Consider the following 19,073-nt stretch of genomic DNA (forward strand, 5'->3'; position numbering starts at 1 on the left):
ACCAAGTCCTGTGGTCCTGTGGACCATCAGTAATCCAGAAGTAATAATGTTGCCTAAAACCAGCCATACAGCTGTTACCACAGGTTAGGGTTGAAAGTGTCATTGTTCAATCCCATGGTTTTTTGATGCACAACAAAGCCTGTTACTCTAGAAGAGAGATACTGCCTTAGAGGAGTTGGAGGTATTGTAGCTCGGAGGTGATTTGTGCAAACCACAACATATGGGGAAGCTCGCACTGTTGCTGTCTGTGCTGCCTTACTCTTCCTGTGCTCTGTATACACATATGCTGTATGGTCTGGGTATCGTCAGAGGACTGCAGTCTGCAGAGCTATTGCTGTAACACCTTTTAGAAACACAACTTCAGCTATTTTTAAAAAAAAAATCCCAAATCTGTGTTTCAATGCAGCTTAAATGGAAATGGAGGCATTTTCTCATATTAATATACACAAAAACCTCATATACATTTTGTAATATAAAACCATATGTGATTAAATGTTTACCAAAGGGTTCATCTCAATATATTAAGCTCTGTTTTGGGAATATTATGGTTGTTTCACAAATGAAGAGAGGAGCTTCCTGAGTCCCTTTGCAAAGGCGTCAGACATTTTGATGACTATGTACTTTCTCAGTAATGAATCCTCCCAAACCCATAGGAACCAAGGAGTTCAGATTGATACAATAAAACCAGATTTGAATACATTTAATAAAGTGACTTACTTAATATTGATGGGATTTAACAGCTGCTTACCTTTTACTGAGTAATAACAGCTAATTTAATATCCATAGAAAGAGGAAAGAAGGTACGCTTCTAAATGCTAATGACTATTAACTGTTACAGAGCTCCTGACACCATTCATACAAGTCCTTTTATAAGAAAAGACAGGAACACAATAGCATACAATAAAGAGGAAATTGGACTCCTCACACCAGTCCCAAATAGGTAGATATCGGAATCCAAGTAGTAACTAGTAAACAGATAAATCTACCGTCGTGCAGCTAAGCAGTGAGACAGGGCCAGTCATGCCACAGTGAGATAACATACCTCTGGGGCATAGTGAGACATGAAGAAAGGCTGAGAGCTCTCAGAAAACGGAGAGGAGTGATTTTGTACAGTAACGCACACTGCGTAGGCTTTGCTGTGAATTCGAAATTGTCCCTCAAGGACTAATTTTTGTTTAAATTAAGTACATGCTGTGATGTAACGAATAAAACGCTGTGTACTCGCCAGTATGTGGAAAGACTGTGATTCCACCGAGAGATTCTGGTGACACAAATTGAGTGAGCAAAGCTTGAGTGATTTATCAATGTCACTGAAACCTTGAAATGGAATTACAGTCTTAAATGTGCACTTTTCAAGTACATAATTTGTTACAATACATATAGAATTTCTCTAATATGAGAGGCTTTTTTTTTTACCATGACTATGGAGAAACTATATTAAATTGAGATTTGTGCTGAATTAGCCACACAGCAAAATTTCATAATTCTATGTAGCAAAATTACGTGGGTTTTCTACCACTTACTAATAGAAAACTGTACCTCTGGGAAATCTAAGAAGTCAGAAAAACAACAAAATGATTTGAGACAAACGTGTACACTCTGATACTTACTGGAAGTATCCATTCTTTCTCCTTCCACTCGAAGACTTCTCTTATCACATGAGATGATAGGAGTGCTGGGAACTGGATTTGGTTCTTTTTCCCTATGTAAAACCTGGATCAACAGTTTGAAATTTGATTAATGATACCGCTTAATGAAATTGTTTTGTGATCTGTATATCTGCTCTTTGCATATTACCCTCATCCACGGGAGTGTATTCAGGAGAACACTTTTTTACTCTGGGTTCTATATGAAAGTTATTTTTTCTTCATTTTCACCAATGAGATGAAAAAGAAGTGAATTAAGTGTTAAAACAGAAGAAGTACCTTCAGAGGAAGAGCAATATATTTCTGGAACCTCTAATGAGGGCATTGAATCCCAGTTTGGAGAAGAGTGAATCTCATACTGAAGAGAAAAAGTAAGAATAGAGAGATGCTCGGATATTACTATAGTGAGACCATAGGAATACCTTGGATATTTGGGAGATTACTATCTTAATAGCTGGACATTTTGCCCACAGGAGAGGAATTATATACTTCAAACATTTGGTAGTTCTATTAATTGGTAATTTTAGGACTCCAGCTTTCAAAACTCAGACTTTATTTTATGAGAATATTGCTACCTTAATGTGCCTCATTTCTCCTCTGGACTATGTGTGGCTTTACCATTGGCATGGTTTATAGCATCTGGGTGGGTAATCTACTGTCTTGTATTTCACTTTTTGCAGGAAGTATAAAGTTTGAAGTGTAAATCTTATGGTTTTAACATTGTAAAATAGGAAAGTTTTGAGCAGAGGCATTGCTAAGATTTATTTTTTTTTACGTTGTCAGTTTCTGAGAATCCTTTTTCTCTTTCAGTGCACTTAGTTATGTTGAAATGTTAAACACTAGTGTTGTAACAGCTAATGCTCTGTTTTAAATTCTCTGATTATTTGTGAAAGCCAGATAATGATGGGTCTTGATGCTTGTTGTTTCCTAATAGAGGTTGCCTTGTATAAGACCAGAGGTAAGAGGTCTCGCTGACAGAAATCAAAGCTTTATGGCTTTACAAAACATCAAACTCTAGATTTTTGGGGGTTATGTTGGAAGGCTCTAGCAATTTTACTTGAACAGCTACTTGACAGCCACCTAAAACTAATAAGAAGAAAGTATCAAGAGAAAATAACTGCATTCATTCAGTAGCATCATAAAATGATACATACTATATGCATAAAAAGATGTTTACAATTCTCTGAAAGTCTCAAGATGAGCTTATTTTATTGTGTGTTCACCTCTTATAACCTCAGTGCTGGTTACAGTGGAGACTAGAGAAACTGTAGGCAAGAATTTAAGCTACATCTGACTACAGTTTCCTCCTCCGAGTTGTTTACTCATAAGGCTATGTCATCACGTTGATAATGGTATTGACAGGACAGCATATGGGGATCCAGAGGCCTGTTTCTCCACCTTCATATGTTGGAAAGTAATATCAGCTAGGCAATACCACAGGGCAGCAACTGTCCTAAATTTAAAGGAATATGGGAAAGTATTTTGGAGATTTAAATATTTGGGTTTTTTTCAATAAAGCTAGATATGGCTGCAGCTTATTATTTTTACATGTAATCTTTATTAGGAGACCACTATTCCTGATCTTTGAAGCACTCCCACCTAAAAATGGACAGCTGCACAAATTATGCCCAAAGTCTTGAGTGTCAGATTCTGCTTTCTCTCCAAAATCCTCTTTCTGATAGAATCCTATATTCCTTCAAGTGACCAGGAAAAGCAGGTCTTACATTGAACATAGATATTTGCTGTATCTGAAAGCCATTGATGGCTTGTTCATGATGAACCTGACTCAGCCTTTGCTAAAAGACCTGCATCTTTCAGTTCCGACAGGAATGTCCCGTGCCTGTCGTTTTACACTCCAATTCTGCTTCTAATGGGCTATTTTAAGGTTTTGTAGTACCTCATGTTGGAAATGCCAGGCAGGATCATGCTACCACATATGTCTGGTGCACCAACCCCTCACTGTGGCCAAGCCTGCTCTACAGTGACAGGTTACAGTGGGGAAGATACAGACCATCCACCATATGCCAGCCAGCAATGCTGACTTGGTTATTCCAGAAAAAGCAAGGAGAGGATCAGACTTCAGAAGAGAACCTTGAAGGCACAGTGCCACTTTGAACTTCTCCCTGGTTTGGTATAGCTTATGCTTTTTCCTTAGCTTATGGTTATTACAATATTCATATCCTAATTGCTGCTCTCTGCTTTGTGTCGGCTGCAAAATGAAACACATTGCTGGCAAATTCACTTTTTATACTAACAGAACGCTCCAAAAGGATGTGTCAGGTAACTGCGTTTCTCATTACAAGCCTTTTTTTAAATTTATCCTGGGATGATCAAACCACTAGAGAAAATGAAGTAGCACATTTTTCTGATTTGTACGATTTTAAAAGTTGTGTATGTATTTCTTCTTAGTATCTGACATTACTTAGAGCTTTTTAAGTGCTTCTGTTACCTGCTTTCTAATCTTCCTAATTACCCTTGTGCTGCAGGATCTGAGGGAGGAATGTATAAAGCTGAAAACGAGAGTTTTTGATTTGGAACAACAGAATCGAACATTAAGTGTGCTTTTCCAGCAGAGAGTCAAACCAGCTTCTGACCTCCTTCTTCAGGTAGGAAATGGCCTTTGCAGAAAGAAAGCTGTGAGCTTTATATTTCTCACAATTATAAAATATTTTTGTTCTTTTTGAGGTTATGTCAATAAGCAGGAAATGACAGTTGATAGATTTAATATATTAGAATAATATCTGTTATCTATGCCATGATACCCATTGAAACTGAAAGCGTGCGCCAATGAGCTATGACTACATATTATGTGCAAATGTGGAGAGAGGAGCACACCTGCAGAGTAACTTACTTTTTTAGGTGCTTCTTCACTATGATAAATGGAACGATACGGGTTCATTATCCCTCTGCAGGGGAGAAACTCGGAATCCTTAACATTCTGCTTGATGGTGAACACTGTAATTTCCTGTGAGAAGACAGCCCATTTATTTAACTTTTGCCATATGTGTTGCAAGGACTTAAGTACATCTTCACAGGCTTAGAGTAATTTTTTTTTTCCAACATTTTATGGGAGGATATAGCTGAGAAACCAATTGACCCATCTCCCACTCCTTTGCCGATCTGGAATAATAAGAGATGTTTCAGTATTCCTTTTCATTTGGAAAAGTCCATTATTGTGAATGATTCCATCACTTTGTCATCCTTTTGTAGAAGTAGAATTGCTTTGAGCAACCTGGTCTAGTGGGAGGTGTCCCTGCCTACAGCAGGGGGGTTGGAACTCAGTGATCTCTAAGGTCCCTTCCAACTCTAACCATTCTATGATTCTAAATTCCAAAAAATTTGACCATGAGCTATGAGAACAGCAAATGAGGACTAATTAAAACTTTGCTGGTTTCTAACAATAGGACAAATTGTTATTTTAGCAATATATGTTATTTCTTATTAGATAAAAATTCATTCATTTTGGAGGAGAAATTTGGGTCACGTCAACTAGTGTGATATTAAAGGTGTATCCTATTTAAATCCTCTGATGCTGCGCGTCTGTATCTCACAGTAAAAGTTGGCCCTTGCACTATTGCTCAACAGCTGGGGGTTCCTAATTCTCATCAGCTTGGGCTGTCTAGGAAACATGGTCTGCTCACCAACTGGTGCTTAAAGGCAAGGAAGTCTCCATGGTGAGGGCAAATAGCTATACTTACTGTGAAACTAAAGCACAGGCAGAGTGGTGCCAGGTCACCATCACAGGGATCTGAGCTCTTGCGTTTTCCTCGGGTTCTTGTTCTGCCCCTTGATTTTATGTTGATTTAGGTACTGGTAGGTCAGGACCTTATCTCTTCTGGTTTCTTCTCCCTTCCCCTTGCTTTCTCTCCTGTTTGTTCATCCTTCATCAACTCCTGTGTAGGACTGATTTCTCTTTATCCATTCAGAGCTTCTAACACATCTACCACAGCATGGACCTTTATTGCTAATACCTGCTTAAGACATCACCTGCTCCTTCTTTCTGTTTAGACTTTTTGTTCCTTCCTTCCTTCCTTCCTTCCTTTCTTTCTTTCTGATTCCAAAGCATCTGACTCTAGTCCACATTAGTTTTGGGTTAGATTGCACAGAAGTCGTACATTGCACATTCTTTATAGCAGATATGGCTCTTCTTCCCAACTCCTTGTGTGGCAACAATAAAGCGAGGTTATTCCGGGAATGTTATAGAAGTGTTAGATAGCATCTGAAAAGTGAGATCAATGCTTTGACTTGAGTTCCTTGGAACTGGATTGTGTCGCTGCTGTGAAAGAAGTTGAAAGAGATGAACCTGCATCAAGTGGAAAAAAGAAGCAAATGATCTTGCAGGTTTTCCTAAGGGATTCAAACTTTTTTACATCATTGTCCCTGCACAGTTTGGCAGGAACTAATGTGTATTGATTTTTGTTTCCCCCTTTTCACTTGCTTTGTCTTTACTGGCTGAAGTAAAAAGAGAATTAAGATCATTTGCAAAGTCCGGGTCTCCCAGACAGCAGCAAAATTTGCTGTCATGTCCCTGCGCTTGCTGTCAACAGATTTTAATCCCCTTGGGGCTAAAAAAGCAGGGAACAAGTTGCAATGTACATCAGAAAATGAATAGCTTCTGTTAAAACACTTCATATGTTATTTTTACCAAAAATACCCCGTAAATTTGTTTCCAGAAATTTATTTATCCTCTAACTTTACTCTGGACTTGAATAAATGGTGTGTAACCTGTGATCTTGCAGTATGAGATATAAAATCTGAAGAAGGGTTTTTCCTTAGGACTGAAATTAAGCAAACATTCTTGTTTGCCTGTATAGAATTGAAATGCAGTTTGGATTATGTCTTCTTGAAAATGCACACATCCCAGATTTAGAGCAGTAGTTAAGTATTTGTTTAAATCTGTCACTCTACAGAAGAGTACTAAATATGTGGTTAAGGACATTCCTGTTGAATCATCACCCTAATCAAAGTGATTGGGCAAATACTGCTAATGGAGGGTGTGTATGTGGTCTTAATTTCACCTTTCCTGTACAGTCTGATACCACACAGTTCAACTTTATTTACATGCTGATCTCATCCTAGGAGTATTCACAATCAGTACAATTAAAAATCTTGAAGAATGCTGCAGAAGAGGATATAAGCTGAAAATAAATACTATTTGTTACTTTTTCTGCATATCAGCTTCTGTGATTTGATTGTACATTACCATCAAATTGTTATGTAATTGACATTAGAAAACTCTACATGATTCAGGTGTCTTCTTCTTAGAAATCAGATCATTCCCATTTTTTAAATGAAAAGCTTGGTACCATTATTCTGAATTTCACTGCAGAATAATGGCCCATATACCGTACCAGTTGCACTGTGTTGTTTTTCCTCATGCTCCTCATACAGATCAAAAAAAACCCTGATTGCTAGCAAATTAACAAAAAAATCATGTAGTAAGGTTTTCATGACTGCTTCAGGAATCCTTCACTGTAAAACTATTACTAAAAATATTACACTTCCATGCATTTACAAGAAGTGTAAGTACTTGTGAAGTCAAAGGGCCTAACAGTATTTTAAAAGAAATATTCATGTTTTCTTGAGGCATTTGATTATGTATATTGCCATATAAGTTCTTTGCTACTAGAAATTTTAGTGTGCTTACTGCTTTTAGGGAGAGTGACACACAGGATATGTTACTCCTGTCATGAAAAGATTAAGTAATGCTCATGCAAAATGTAAGGAGGAAAATGAGATAACTCAAGGGGTTTTTGTTGTCAACTCTTTCATATTGTAGATAATTTTAAGACCTCCCCTATCTTTCTGGGGATATTCTTTGTAGCTGAAGGGTGTGCTTTACTGAACTGGTATTAGAGTAGATAAATAAAGAGGAGCCTGATAACCTATTTTCTTAAAATTTTTATTTTATTCAGCCAATCTTTCTTTTTAAAATAAAGGAGCCTTGGAAAGGTATTTCTATCTCAGCACCATCTGAGGAAGAGCAAAAGTTTTAGGTAAAAACTAGCACACTGCCCAAGCAGCCTTCATTTTCCTCAGTTAATGTGGTTGCTAAAAAGAGATTAAATTCTGCCTGTCGTCGCAAGAGAGGTTTGGGAAAAGAAAGCCGAGAACTCCATTTTAGTGAGCTGCCTTGTATTTCATCTGGCAATGGGAGAAATAGTTGGGAATAACAGACTTAAGATTTAAAATTGGGTAGAGAGAAACTGATTGGAAGTGAAGAGGGAAAGTTGTGGAGGTGATATACAGAAGGTTGCTGAAGAAATAAGATAAATCCAGAGAGGATACAAGAGTAGGAATAAGAAGCCTTAGGTGAAACTTCACACTTCTGCTTTGCCCATGGCCATGTATAGCATCTATGAAATATTTTTAAATGTAAGTGTCAGTATCACTATATTTCTGTCTTTGCTTTAAACTACTAAAAGTTTTTCCACTTCTTAGCTATGTTGTTTTAACTTTATTGGGTATAGGATGCTTAGTCTTGAGACACAGATCTTTTCCTTCTAGTTAGCCCTCCCTTTCTACTCCTAACCGAAAATACAACTAATGACATTGAACCTGATTCTTACATTACGTACAACAATGATGACTTGTATAAAGTTACTGAGAATAACAGGGGTCTGTTCGAAGGCTTTGCCTTCTTACAGTTATGGCAGTAATTTGTTTATATTATGTATCTCTGTTTGCATAAATTCAACATGTTTATTAGCTGTGTGCTTCCCATGGGTGAAGATTTGCTTTCACTTTTCACCCAGAAGTTTGCTGTCACAGTTTTTTTATAAAGCATACAGGGAACCTTCAGTGAAATGTGTTAAAAAGCGGCAAGTAGCAACATTTATTGAGTTGATTTATTTGATTAAATAAGTAGTAAACTTTTCATAGTTGGAAAAGTATAAAATAGTATTTCTAATAATAAGATTTACAGTATCTCTGATCCTAAACTATATTTTCATTGCCATTTTATTTCCATCATAAAAATTCTACTTTATCAACTCCAGAACAAAGCGGAGAGGACTCTTGAAGCTTCCATTTTCTCCCTGTGTTTCTCTGGCTGGATCAGTTTAATTTATTACACATGCACCATCCACGTTGTTTAATTTTATGTCTAAAATTTTGTCCAGAATGCTACAGCACAGTCCGCTGAATTCTCAGAAGGTCAATTTAAATATTAACTACTTTGTCATAACTACATTGATATTAGCACTTTTAATAACCTGACAACAATGCCCTGACATATGGGATAGAGCGTAGCTATACGTACTTAGATGGAAAGAGTTGTACAACTTAACAGGAAGGGGTAAATTGCGCCAACGACATTATTATATATGGGAAGAAAAAGAGGACAATTAATTGCCGAACACCTGACAAAAGGAGATGGAATATCTGGCCTCAGAGTCTGACCTCTGGTTCAGACATCATTAGACATGATGATGTCTAAATCCAGAAGGTTAAAAGTGAAGCTGCATTGCTTTACAGCAATCAAATACATGAAATGTTTAAGTATTTCAGAAAGTAAGTATCTGAGGATTTGAAATTTAAACTAAAGATCATCACACAGTGTTAGAAAACAGTTTGTCAGCAATCCAAAGTATATTTAAATAACTGGATTGTTATATGCTGAGAAGCAGCATAACTCCCATCTGACAGAAGCCAGCTACTACTCCTGCCTTGTGCCTCTGGGCTCTTCAGAGAGCAGGCAGACTTGAGACCAAGATCAGCAAATTGTATTTGGAATTTTGAAACTCCTGCAGTGACCTGCTTATTTTCTTACTTCACATTTGCTCCTTTGTATCTATCAGATTGTCAGGGAACTCTTACCTGTAAATCTTCTGAAAAGTTCCAGCTCCAGAGCTAACACTTTCCTTGTCTTTTAGTAAACATATAAATATAAATCAGGTGTTGCGGTATCTGTAGTGGTATTTACTTACTCAGGAATTGGGACTGATGGCTTGAAGGAGAAATTAATTTCAGATCTGCTAATTATTTCAGAAGTAGTGGAAAACTGCTTAAAAGTTATGACAATCTCAAGGCCTGTATCAACAAAGAGGAAATCAAATAAATTTAAAGCATATTTGAGATATTTAATGTTTAAACTATTACATTAAACTTTGTCCAAGAATTACATCACCAGAAGAGCACCTACTAAGAAGTGAGGTGGTGTTTTTCAAACCATTTGCAGTTCTCAAAAGATTTTAGGCCATAGCCCTGCTGGAGTGCTTTCTCCAGATCAAGGCTACCAAAGGTTCATGATTACTGTCATGAAAATCTTGTCCCAGGAAAGAGCATCCAGTCTTGTAGCAATGAGAAATTATAAAGAATGCTTCTGTCTATCAGGAATGAAGACAGTGATCTAGTAGGGAACACTCAACGACTTCTGAGACTTTCAAGAACAAATTAAGGAACATTTCTTCCTGTGAAGGTGCTGATGTCATTATTTCAAGTCTTGCATTATCTCAGTAAACTGGCACCTACCTACTATTTCTATCATGTCCTCACTCACCAATAACATCTGAGAAGACAGAAATAAAAAGCATTGAATCTCAGCTTAAATCATCAACATAACACATTATAAATAATATTTCTTACTTGCCCTGTTTGCAGCTCCAAATGCATGCCGAAGAACCATTGCAGAAATAAAGTGTTCATGGGACCCTACTGGTTAGACAAATGGGTGACCAAAGGCAGTGATGAGAGAAGGAAAGGAAATAGCCCCCTCCAAAAAAACTCTATCTAACCTCCCTAAGCCGTATGACTTCTAGTATTGAATGAACAGCAGCAGCATAATACCTGACAGAATTAGGCTGGATATCTGATATCCAGCCAGCTCTGGAAGGAGACTCCAAGATAAGCAGATTTTTGGGAGAGCACTGAGAATCACTGGATGTCATCCGCAGCAGTGGCTCTCTACAGGCCATCTCTAGTCACAGGGACTTATGCTTCTAAGTATGTAAATCATGGCCGTGATGTGTAGACCTCCAAGAAGCTTTATGACATCTCTGGAGTGCAATGGCTGAGATGGCTTTTCTTGTCCCTTAGGGACTGGGGGGAATCCTGACATGCTCTTTCCTGACTGGGGAAACTATAAAACTTTCATCCTTAAAACATTTGCCAAAGTAATTTACTGGTTCTAAATCTAAATCTAAATGTAGGATCACAACAATTTTGCTAGACGCTGTGTTTAGGATCACAACAATTTTGCTAGACGCTGTGGTATGATGTATGAGATGAGACGTAGGGCATCGCCCCCCACAACGTTTAAAACTAAAGCAAATAAAGCACAGCTAGATGTTCAGTGAGAGCAGTGTTTTATTATGAGGGAGTTAGATCAACTGACCTTATAGGTCTGCTCCATCTGTAATTTGTGTTTTAGTGATCTCTTTTCTTGTCAGACTGTCGCCCCTTATTTCACTACCGGAATTCTTACCAATTTACTCTCAAACATAAAGAAAATATTAATTAAAGTTCACTAGGCCTGTAGGTTCTGATGAGAATGATAATGATTTTAAGAGAAAATTTCCCCCAACTGCTAGAATTTCTAGTGTCCATGTACCTTAACTAGCCTTGAGAATTTCTGAAGAAAAGCATTGAAAAGCTTTCCGTATCTTCACAAACATGACATTTTGTGATACAATTTTAAATATATAATTTTCAGACACCACGTATAAAAATGAGCTTTTTCCATCATCCTAATGACAATGGATTGCTAGAGAGATACCAAAACCACTAAATCAAATGAGCAAATAATCTTTAGGAAATACAGAAGCGATCTTTGGTGAAGGATTTATGAATTATTTTGACTGAGCAGAGCAATATTGTTTAAGTTTTGAAGAAATATAGAAATATACAGGCATTGTTCTCAAGCAGAAAGACAGTCTTTCAGAATAAGCACGTGTCAAGACAACTGTGAGGCTGTACAAATGTGACAGGTCTTAACAACAAAAGTGAGATTTTACTGCCTATTTTTTAGACAAAGAAAAATAAGCAGCCGACACTGGGTGAACCATAGATTTCTCTTTATTTTATGCATAGATTTTTATTATCAGTGGTGATACACTTGATGGCAGGAATCCAATATGGCATTTCAAACCCAAAGTAAGTATGTGGGCAGACTCATTAAGTACAGGAATGTTTTTCATGGTTTTTCCTATTGTGTACGTTCAGTATGAGAATAAATCTAAGAAAAAAGGAAGGACTTCCACAATAGGAAATACTATTGCTATATTCCTTTCCAAAATTGCCCTGTGCTTCAGACTTCTAATAAGCATTAAAAAGATGAGCCTTTTTATTCCATGCAGTTATATTTAATCTATACCAATGCTTAACCTGTTGGATGCTATTTCAGCCTGCTCTGTTTGCTGAATGTATTAGCAACTTATGGATGGTCAAAGTGTAGGTATAGAGGCTGGTTAGAGGCAGCTTTTATTCTAGATTGTGAACTTTGTGAAAACTCTGTAAGCTACTTATATGTTTATGTTTTGTATGACAAACAGATTCATTGGTTTGTCTGATGTTTCTGTTTTAGATGACATTTATAAATTTTTCTGTAATATATTTGGTGATTTAAGTCAAGAATAATTCGTTCGGGCTTCCTTTCTAAATTGAAAAATCTTTCTCACTGACATTCTGATGGCAAGAATTAGCAGGGATTAGTTCTCATGTTATCACAGTATGTGATGTGGTGAGTACAAGCCGCATGTGAGATATAAAAGTGTAAGCTCATGTCATCGTGTGAACTTCCTAAAGACTCCCCATTTTGCATCTCACAGTGGAATAAAACAGTAGCCACTGCAAGCCCTGTTTAAATACAATATGCACAAACAACAGGTGTACTAGATAATTGTTTTCTCATCATGGTGCATATTTCACACTCCATAACTCCCAAATGAAATACCAAAAGAATGCATAAAATTAAATTATTCAAAGATTTAGAGGGCTTCTTCTGTTTGTGTTAAAGTGGGGATCTATTGAAATTCTAAAGTAGTACCAAAGTATAACCATTATTATTACAGATGTGTCATTTTCTTCTTATTGCACTAAAGGAGATAAGTATGTAGTTAATTTTTGTTTTCTTAAGACTTTGAAACTTGAATGAAGGATAACTGCAAAAGTGTGTGTATACAAAAAAAGTTAAAAATGGATAAAGGATTAATTTCATCTTTTATTACACTCAATACGTATAAAATTTCATTTATATTTTACTTTATAACTGTGGTTTTGTTACTGTTATTTAAGGGTAGTGGCACTTTGCAGACATGAAGCAATACAGAATTATGGCTCTGTTACTTAAAAGTAGGTGTGCCAATAAGTACTCCGCTTGGTAACATTTAAGCTATTCAGATTATATCAGGTCAGTGTAATTTGCTAGTAATTTTAAATTATACATTCTGTCAAATGAATCAAACTAACATTATGCTAAGTGGTTTTTAGCACATAAGATTACTCAATAGGTATTTTCTGTTGCCATCTGTTATGAAAAGATTAATTTTCCTGTGATATACTTTGTATGGTTTGTCTACTCTTATGGATACTGTGCATAGAAGAAAGGGGTGGTAATTAGAATAAAAAGCTGTTCATAATGAATCATAAAACACCTACTGAACCAACCCCATCTTTTAGTATTGAATTTTACTAATGCTCTCCTTTTTTTCCCAAATGACCTATCTTCTTTAATGATGGTTTGGATACTGGTGAGATTCAAATCCTCATCCAAAGGCCATGACACTATTGACTAAATCTCTGTTGACTTCGCTGAGAATGTGAAATACTGTATTGCAAGATAAAATCAGCACGTAGGTGCTCAGTGAAACTGAAGAGTCCATTAGTGCCTTAACTCTTAAATTACCTTCTGGGTATCTCTCTTGATAAGGACAAGCTAAAAGGAAAACTTACCTTTGTCATTAAATCTTTAACAATGTGGTATTGACGGACTTGAGTCTTTCTGTATTTTTAGCATTTTTAGATTGCATTCATGCTCATTTCTTCCCCTGGATGTGAGCAAGCTGTTTCATTAGTCAGTAACCGATGTCTGGGTGCAGGGAGGAGCTCTGATTTGTCTATGTCCTGTGTGCAGTACAAGGGCATCTTCAACATCATGAATTAAACTCCATCTTACTGCATTAAAAGTATGGAAACCAGACTGCCAAAGTAATGGCATGTTAAATTAATATCAGTGCTTTAAAAATCTCAAATATACGCCCACTCTTCATCTTTCTCGTATGCAGTTTCAGAGATGAACTACTTAATTTTGTAGTGTTTTGAGTCTAAATTTTTATATTCAGTCATATTTTAAAAGCAGAAAAGCTCCATCTTTTTTTTTCTTTTATTTTTTACAGTTTCCCATTACTTACTCTCAAGTCTGTTTTTTTTCTCTAAAAAAGGCTTGTATACTTTTCCTGTATGGCAGATGCAGGCACAGGCAGAGGTCTAGGCACAATTATTACGGATTATAGATACTGCAAGTGTGAACATGAATCAGAGATTAGCACTGTATTTTAAAGGCTCGCTCAAATTTATTCCACTAAATGGTCCTTAGGAGATCTTGACAATAATTAGAAATATGGGTACTCTCAGCTCTGTTACCAGTCTTTACCAGTTCATGGGGGAATAACAAATGGAATTAACCTTTAATTTAGGTCTTTAGGTCCTTCGTGCACGTGGGACCAGACTTGCAGGTGCTCAGGCATTGTGCTGAGCTCTTCTGAAAATCCGGCTGCTTATTTGGTGCCGAACTGGGAGCTGACCCCTTTTGAAATTCCTATATAATACCTCCTAAACCCTGCTTTTATCTACCGTGACAAAACGATCTATTCACAAGGGCACAGATTCCTAATCAAATGTTGGCACCGCTTCTCCTGAGCACAGACGGCTGCCGAAAGGGTCTGCAGCTATGGGCCCTCTATGCTAGAGGTAAAGCTCCTGGCTGCTTTGAGCCTGGGGCTGGGCTGCCTGTCTTGAGAGAGGGGACTCTCTTCAATTTCATCATATGCCAGGGCCTGGCTCTCCCAAGGCTGGTCCAGATCCTAAATTGTGCTTAGAGAGCGCTGTACCTTCCCTTGCAAGGGCACAGCAATGACTGACATTTCCCTTTTTCCATTTCCTGGTATTCCTCCTGGCTGTGGCAGTAGGAACAAGGTGCAGGTGAACACGGGCAGTGCAGGTCCGTATCCTCATGCCATCCAGTATGGTGCACCCTCCTTGCTGGTACCAGCACTGGCTCTCCCACCTCACCTGAGTTTCAGCCTTATTAAGATTTCTTGACTTGCACGGCCAGGCTGATTGCAAGATCCTTCTCTGGTTTCTCACCACTCCAGAGTAGGCCAGTGAAATTACAGAAGTTTGAAGCCAGGATTTGAGATGCTTGTTCAGATCGTCAGGTCTGTGGAGTTGTACTCTGTCCTGCACACAAGCCTGCATAAAAGATTTTTGGGTATCAGAATAAACAGTGCAGAACTTGAACTGCCGTTTGGAGATCTTGTGGTCAGATTTGAGGCTTTCAAGAATGAAATACCACAACGCATGCACACTGTGACCCTCTAGAAGCTTCATTTCTGAAAAGCAGCAAAAGTTTGGGAAGTCTATGGGACAATTCCTGACCTGGCAGAAATTCTTTTAATTTCAGTACAGGAAGTGGAGGCAGTAATTCTTACCAGCTGGGAATCTGCCCACTCACTCTTTCTGAACCATACTTCAAGTAAGTGCTTTGAGGAACAAGGATAGAATTCAGTACCTTGTATCCAGCTGTTCAAGAAAACCTTCTTAAAAAGTCTCTCCATATTTGAAATAATTCTGTCAGAGCCAAAAAGAGTACATGAGAGTTGAAGAGAACACATGTATGTAAAAGCCTTGAAGTAACAATAAAAGTATTTCTTGAAATCCTCCTCCTACTTTTAAACTCCTCTCAGTCCATCTGACATTTCAACAATATTACCCACACACACACGAAAAAAAAGGTGGAGGGATGGAGAAACCTTTTTAAATGCATATACTGAGGCAAGGAAAATATGGCTTGTTCAACATTAACCTTGACAAATTCGTGCTCTTGTCATTTAAATGAATGAACCTTTCTAGTGTCTAGCTTGCTGGACCTTGGAAACAGCGATGAGGAAGGACTTTAAAAATGATGCTCATCTCTCTTAAATTATTTTTCTGAGTAAATGAATGATTTCAATGAAATCCAAATAAAGATGAAGCTGCTCACTTGAATCACCTGTTCACAGCCAATGAACTTCCATGTGAAACAATGCTTGCCCTCCTCTGTTGCCATGTATTGATCTAAAACATCTTCCCTGAGCCTTCTCTCTCTTTTTCCTCCTACAGGCAAAAGGTTAGAGTTAGATAATAGTATTAATTTTCCAGACATCTGCACATGTTTTAATAGCCTTTAGAAGGTTTGAAATGGTTTCTGTTTGACCACCACAGGGCTAAAATGCCATTAAGACTTAGATTGTAGCAATACATAACAATCATAGCCCTGTAGTTCAACCTGGCAATAAAAAAGCTAATTTATTTTATCGGAGATTTAAATTAATGTGATGAACTCCTCTCTCAACAGGAGCTGCAACGCCACTTTTACAAAAATACAATGGCCCTGCATAATATCAGAACCAGATAAAACACTTGCAACAAACCCCGTCTATATTCAGTGTGCTTTTTGAGTGTTTGCAAGCATCTTTGTGTGTTCACATAATACTACTTGCCACTCCTGAGACCATTTTGTTTTTTCTGTCATATCTTCATTCTTAGCCTTTTTTTTCCATCATCTGACTCATAGACTCAGCAGGAAGACAGTGATTAATAGATCCAGGACAATCTCCAGCGTTAGCCTTTTTTTTTTATTTTACCACCCGAGAACTGGAATTTTCTTGTGAGGAGAAATTATTAGTGGTTAGGTAAATTGAGTTTAAAATAGCTTTTAAAAAAGGCCTATGCAGTTAATAAAGATATTTTTGAAAATCTGTGGAAGAAATTTTTAGAGCTCAGACAATTTTCATTTCCAACTATATGCTAGAGGAAAGCTTCAGCTTATCCCATTATAAAGTGATAAAGCAGCATTTGATGGCAGCAGCTTCTGTGATAAAATGATCATGGCAGGACTGAGAACGAATCTAATAAGGCAATTGATCTGTAGATTCCAATTCTGTAAGAGCCAACATCGATCAACATAAATGTCAATAACAAGATCGTACTGAGGTCTGCCTAATTCCTTTAGATGATTTTGGGGTATAGTCAGAAAGCGAATGTGAAAATGAATTTTAAACGGTGGGAATCACAAAGACGAAGACCAAAATTATGTTGTGCTACCAGGAATATCACTGACTCTCATAGTATCAGCAATTCGGCAGTGTGTTGAGATCAGTGAGTAGTATTTAATCAGATAATGATTGATTGTGCTATACCTGGTGTATAAGTTAAACTGAAACGTCAGTACTTTTCATCTGTGTTTTCATTTCAAAGCATTTCTTAAATACAGTTAAATAATAATAAAAAAAAAGCCCACCTGTTTACTGCTAAAGCATAGATAGCATGTGCAGGGCATGCCATGAAAGATTAATGGTATAGTTCTTCCTTGTCACAGGAGTTCAGTATAAAGCTGTTTCCCTGACTGATTCTGACCATGCTGGACGTTAAGAAAAAATGGTTTTGTTTGTGAGCAATGCAACACGAGAAGGTGTGGGGATGTGCAGGATTCTGCTTTTCACTCTTTGATGTTCCCATAATTCATAGCACCTGTGTGATGTTGGCACTCGTATTGCAAAGTGGAATTAACATATTAATTAGTATTAGATCAATAGAAAGGTATTTACAAAAAGCATTCACTGCTTTGTACAAAATTAATTAGAAACAAAATACAAATATGTACTTAATAAGAGGCTCAACTCTTTTATAATACTATTCTAACAAAACTGCTGTTTTACCATACTCCAAGGAGTCTTCCATGAGCAAGCTTGTTGAAAACATTTATTTCATTAATTATTTACATTCTGACTAGCTGATTACCGGGTCATTGATGTAAACTGTTGACTTTACAGTAATTACAAACCACAGGGAACTTTATACATACATTTTCCCAAGAAATTAAATTAGCTCATTTTATTATTACTGCAATATTTACAGACTCCTGCCATAGTGCTATTAAAATGAGAACTAACACTTTGGAGTCTCAGAGCTTGAAAACACTGATAGAGTTATAAAATGAAAACTAGGATCAGAGAGGATTACTTCGTGCCTTTCAATGTTACTTTTATTTAAAGCAGTTTATAAAAATTAATAAAACTAAGGGATTTGGAACAGGAGTAATTTTAGGCTTACATTAATGTTGTCAACTCTCTGAAGAATACAGAGAGATTATGTTATTTATGTTTATGCATCAAATGTCTGCTTAATACCTCCCAATTTATACCCTAGGATATAACTTTCCAACCTTCTGAGTTACTTTGGAATCTAATTCACTGGGTTTTGCCATCTCTGGATGGCTCGATAATAATGGAGAGCAGCAAGCCTGGAAAATCTGAAGCAGATACGGGTGAAACCTTTGTTTTATTTTTTGTGCTGGATTTGCCTTGTTAACAGGATTTTCTGATGTAGTTTTAGCACCCTAATCTTCCATACAAATGTTTGTAATACCATACCCTTGTACTTTCTCTTGGATGTTTGTCAGTTAAGTCTCAGTAAACTTGCCTGGAGGATTTGCCAGCAAAACTGACATACCACTATTAATACTGGGTTTCAATTTAAAACCTAGCTGCTTCTGTATCACCAGGCTTCTAGGTTTTTTAGCAAAGTTGGTAGCAGTAGGAGAGTAGGAGAGAAAAGCAGTAGGAGAGAAAACCATCAAAACCAAATGGAAAGTATCAAATTAGAACTTTCATGGAAGTATTTTCATTAGAATAATGGAAAATTCAAGTCCACTTGAAATTTCTGGAATAGCTGGAAACTTTTTTTTTTATATTAAGAACTGATTTAGCTTACTGAAATATATTTTACAGTTAATCCTTTAGTATTCATTTTATGTAGACTCTTCCTCCTATTACCGCTGCACGTTTGTGATTGTTTTCTGTGTTTTACAGAGCTGTAGGTGAGCCAAATAAATAACAGTCTCCAACTGCTTGCTCGTACCACTGTAAGAGTTACCCTGGGGTTCACTTACTGTGTATTAACCCCCTCCTCCCACTAAAAATAAATCCAACCAGCTATAGTGGTCAATCTCTTGTGATACAGCCATTAAGAACTCTAGCAGTAACATACAGGGCAAACGGTTAACTTGTCAGACAGACCTTAAGAAAGAAAAGACTATTAAATATCAAACACAACATACATATTTGCAGTAAATACAATGGGATATAGGACTTCGGAGTTGCTTTGCCTGTTCCAGACTGAGCTGTATAACGTTTCGTGTTACAAGTTTTTGCCAAATACCAAGTATCTTCA

General features: G+C 37.1%; 1 protein-coding gene across 1 annotated transcript in view; it reads left to right on the top strand.

The window, feature by feature from the left end:
* Positions 1-19,073, top strand: part of NCKAP5 (NCK-associated protein 5) — a 406,029-nt gene that overhangs the window by 302,777 nt on the left and 84,179 nt on the right. Inside the window, exon 10 of the mRNA XM_014941123.1 lies at positions 4,133-4,252. Within this exon, the coding sequence (XP_014796609.1) occupies positions 4,133-4,252 (120 nt within the window). The remainder of the gene's footprint in view (positions 1-4,132; positions 4,253-19,073) is intronic.

Source organism: Calidris pugnax, unplaced genomic scaffold, assembly GCF_001431845.1.
Source record: "Calidris pugnax isolate Ruff unplaced genomic scaffold, ASM143184v1 scaffold60, whole genome shotgun sequence".
In the NCBI taxonomy this organism is placed as follows: Eukaryota; Metazoa; Chordata; class Aves; order Charadriiformes; family Scolopacidae; genus Calidris; species Calidris pugnax.